Here is a 4,400-nt window from a genome sequence, read left to right as displayed (position 1 = left end):
AGTCCAGACGTTCCTCCTCAATTGAGCCAAATTGAATTCTTTCTCTGTTTAATTCCTTGCTTCTTGTCTTGTTTAATAGATGTCATCAGTGTTTGAACCTGACATTATTAATAACCAATTTGTGTCAAACTAATAGCTGTCCATAGCATTCTGTCTCTGTTTAATTCCTTGCTTCTTGTCTTGTTTAATAGATGTCATCAGTGTTTGAACCTGACAATATAAATAACCAATTTGTGTCAAACTAATAGCTGTCCATTATTTTTCTTTGAAAAGGCACATTTTTTTCCCACACAACTTGAGTATTGTCACCATAAAACAACATTTGTCCATGCTCCCTTGTGCATGTACGTCCATTCACATATACTGTACATGTGAGCCGACCACCGTGTGAATACAGTACATTTGGATTTTTTGTGCAATTAAAAAAAACATAAAGGTACAACTGAGCAAGTTTTATTATTATTGTAATTATTAGGGATGTCCGATTATGGCTTTTTTGCCGATATTAATTATATAATAATTACCGATACCGATATCAACCGATACGGATATATACAGTCGTGGAATTAACACATTATTATGCCTAATTTGAACAACCAGGTATGGTGAAGATAAGGTCCTTTTAAAAAAAAAAAAAAAATAAAAAATAAAATAAGATAAATAAATTAAAAACATTTTCTTGAATAAAAAAGAAAGTAAAACAATATAAAAACAGTTACATTGAAACTAGTAATTAATGAAAATGAGTCAAATTAACTGTTAAAGGTTAGTACTATTAGTGGACCAGCAGCACGCACAATCATGTGTGCTTACGGACTGTATCCCTTGCAGACTGTATTGATATACTGTATATTGTAGGAACCAAAATATTAATAACAGAAAGAAACAACCCTTTTGTGTGAATGAGTGTGAATGGGGGAGGGAGGTTTTTTGGGTTGGTGCACTAATTGTAAGTGTATCTTGTGTTTTTTATGTTGATTTAATAAAAAATAAAAAATAAAAAAAGGCTGATATTATCGGACATCTCTAGTAATTATTAATATGAGTGAAGGCTTCAAACATTCACATGTCTTTTTTTATCGTATTTGTACGCGACCACTGCACCTAAAACAGGAAGTTGACCTGTCCTATTGTTTGCATGTTCTTCCACGCCAAACTCCTCCGAGCACGCCTTTATAGACCTTGCGTTGTGCATTCGGGCACAGAAAAAAGACAATTCCACATCACACGACAATTGGGGAGAGAGGGGGGATTTAGGAGTGATATCGATCACATTTGGATAATGTTGTCTATAATGGTGCTTTTCAAATCACATTTGAGAGTAAAAAAAAATGGCAATAGCGTGACAGCAAGGGTGTTTTAGTACAGAGGGTGACCTTTGACCCCCTCTGCGGAGTCGGCGTTACCTCCCCCTCCCGAGCAAAAACCTCGGTCCACTTCCTTCCCGAGTGTGCTTACAATGTCGCCGCCCCGTCCCCCTTACCCATGTCCGCTCACTTCTCCATGAGTGACAGCTCGATGATGTGCTGCAGTTCCTCCTCCTCTTTCCGTCGCCGGAGCTCCGCCTCTTCCTGCTCGCGGGCGGATATCTCCATGGCGATACGCAGCTGCTCGTCGTAGCTGCGGCCGGCGGTCTGCTTCTTGGAGGGGGTGGAGGAGAGGCTGGTGGGCGAGCGCGGCTTCAGCGGGGGGATCCTGCTGGATGAAGAAATCCTTCATGTTTAACATCAAGGACCGTAATATTCGTGTATATTGTAGCGTCCCGGAAGAGTTAGTGCTGCAAGGGGTTCTGGGTATTTGTTCCGTTGTGTTTATGTTGTGTTACGGTGCGGATGTTCTCCCGAAATGTGTTTGTCATTCTTGTTTGGTGTGGGTTCACAGTGTGGCGCATATTTGTAACAGTGTTAAAGTTGTTTATACGGACACCCTCAGTGTGACCTGTATGGCTGTTGACCAAGTATGGATTGCATTCACTTGTGTGTGTGAAAAGCCAGAGATATTATGTGATTGGGCCGGCACGCAAAGGCAGTGCCTTTAAGGCACGCCCCCAATTTTGTTGTCTGTGTTGGAAATCGGGAGAATGGTTGCCCCGGGAGATTTTCGGGAGGGGCACTGAAATTCGGGAGTCTCCCGGGAAAATCGGGAGGGTTGGCAAGTACGACTGGGAGACGCAACTGCTCTGTACTTCTCCCTACGTCCAAGTACCACTCCGTACAGCGGCGTTTTAAAAAGTCATACATTTTACTTTTTGAAACCGATACCGATAAATTCCGATATTACATTTTAAAGCATTTATCGGCCGTCCGATATTATCGGACATCTCTAATTACAATTGTTTTATCTGATTAATCACTTGGTTGCCGTGGTCGCATTTTGAATAGTCACGTTTAAATATCACTAGTTTTCCATCTAGAAAAGTGGTCCTCAATCTTTGTTCGCCGCAGGAAAAAACTTGGCTCTCCAAGTGTCACCATTAAAATACAGTAACGTAGTAGGCCTAAGTATTCATTAAAAGTGAAGTAAAGTGAATTATATTTATATAGCGCTTTTCTCTAGTGACTCAAAGCGCTTTTACATAGTGAAGCCCAATATCTAAGTTACATTTAAACCAGTGTGGGTGGCACTGGGAGCAGATGGGTAAAGTGTCTTGCCCAAGGACACAACGGCAGTGACTAGGATGGCCGGAAGCGGGGATCGAACCTGAAACCCTCAAGTTGCTGGCACGGCCGCTCTACCAACCGAGCTATACCGCCCATTAAAAGCAAGGCAGATGTTTTTTTTAACAAGTTTATTTATTATTTTTGGCCACACCGTTTGAACAGTTAAACTGTGTTGGAATGTAGGGAAATAAAACACTGTACTTTAAGCATGTGGTTCTTTGGCCTACCACTAGATGGAGCCGTACAGACAATCATTGATCTAGAACAGGGGTCACCAACGCGGTGCCCGCGGGCACCAGGTAGCCCATAAGGACCAGATGAGTAGCCCGCTGGCCTGTTCTAACTATAGCTCAAATAGCAGCACTTACCAGTGAGCTGCCTCTATTTTTTTAAATTGTATTTATTTACTAGCAAGCTGGTCTCGCTTTGCTTGACATTTTTAATTCTAAGAGAGACAAAACTCAAATAGAATTTGAAAATCCAAGAAAATATTTTAAAGACTTGGTCTTCACTAACTGACAAAGAAACAGATAACAGATTTGGTGTCCAGTTCAAAGTGTGACATGATTTATTTAAAAATTTGAGAGTTGAATTTTGTATTTTACATGAGTTATTATCTGTACAAACATGGTGCAAACTAATTCATGATTTGTTAAAAATTGTTAGTGGCTAGCTATTTAAAAATGTCTTAGAAGTGATCATTTGAAAATGTTCAATTTGAAAAATGTGCACTTAGAGAAAATATAAAAATAAAGTTTTGCATATTGATATTTATCTGTTTCTATATATATTTATTGTGAGAAATCATTAAGATGATCAGTGTTTCCACAAAGATAAATATCATTAATTATTAATAATAACATAGAGTTAAAAGTACATTGAGCAAATTGGCTATTTTTGGCAATTTATTTAAGTGTGTATCAAACTGGTAGCCCTTCGCATTAATCAGTGCCCAAGAAGTAGCTCTTGGTTTCAAAAAGGTTGGTGACCCCTGATCTAGAATAACCGGTGCCACCAGACTTGTGGCACACCTATAGTAGCAATTAGGGGAGTTCTGATACAACTTTTTCATTTCCGATATTAATATTACATTGAGCCGATACGATATCAGCACAAATCATACCTGCTTGTATTATTTATTTATTAGCCAGGGTTTCAACAAGTCAAATTTAAAACCGTCAGATAAGATATTTATCAACACAGGAGAAAGTACTGACAATTGGTACCATTGAATACCTGAATTAAATCCCAGGTACCAAGATATGGCACCGTATCTGTTCAATCGTGAATGGTACCCACCCTCGAGGAGTATCCCAGTAGGTGAGTAAGGGCGGTTATGGGTTGTATGGGTTATACTAGTATAGCGCTTTTCTACCTTCACCCATTCACACACACACATTCGCACACTGACGGCGGGAGCTGCCATGCAAGGCCCCTAACCACGACACATCAGGAGCAATGGTGAAGCGTCTCGCTAAAGGACACAGCGGACGTGACTAGGATGGCGGAAGCTGGGGATCGAACCAGTAACTCTCAAGTTGCTGGCACGTTTTACAATCATTTCAATTTTAATCGTCAGGAGTTTTACCGCGGTTTATCATCAATGCCAGTAATCGTTACACAGGCTTCGTACACCTTTTCCATGGCCAAATTCAGGCACTTTTTAAGGACTTTCAAGATCAAAAACCAGTGTGAATCAATCCATAGCTTTGTTGTTTGAGGTCACCAAATGCTGTCTGT

General features: G+C 40.2%; 1 protein-coding gene across 1 annotated transcript in view; it reads right to left on the bottom strand.

Moving 5' to 3' along the window:
* Positions 1-606: 606 nt before the first annotated feature.
* Positions 607-4,400, bottom strand: part of ankrd13b (ankyrin repeat domain 13B) — a 126,718-nt gene continuing 122,924 nt past the window's right edge. Inside the window, exon 16 of the mRNA XM_062068065.1 lies at positions 607-1,698. Coding sequence (XP_061924049.1) covers positions 1,494-1,698 — 205 coding nt within the window. The 3' untranslated portion in view covers positions 607-1,493. The remainder of the gene's footprint in view (positions 1,699-4,400) is intronic.

Source organism: Entelurus aequoreus, linkage group LG13 (assembly GCF_033978785.1).
Source record: "Entelurus aequoreus isolate RoL-2023_Sb linkage group LG13, RoL_Eaeq_v1.1, whole genome shotgun sequence".
Lineage (NCBI taxonomy): Eukaryota > Metazoa > Chordata > Actinopteri > Syngnathiformes > Syngnathidae > Entelurus > Entelurus aequoreus.
This window is presented reverse-complemented; position numbering and strand designations above follow the sequence as displayed.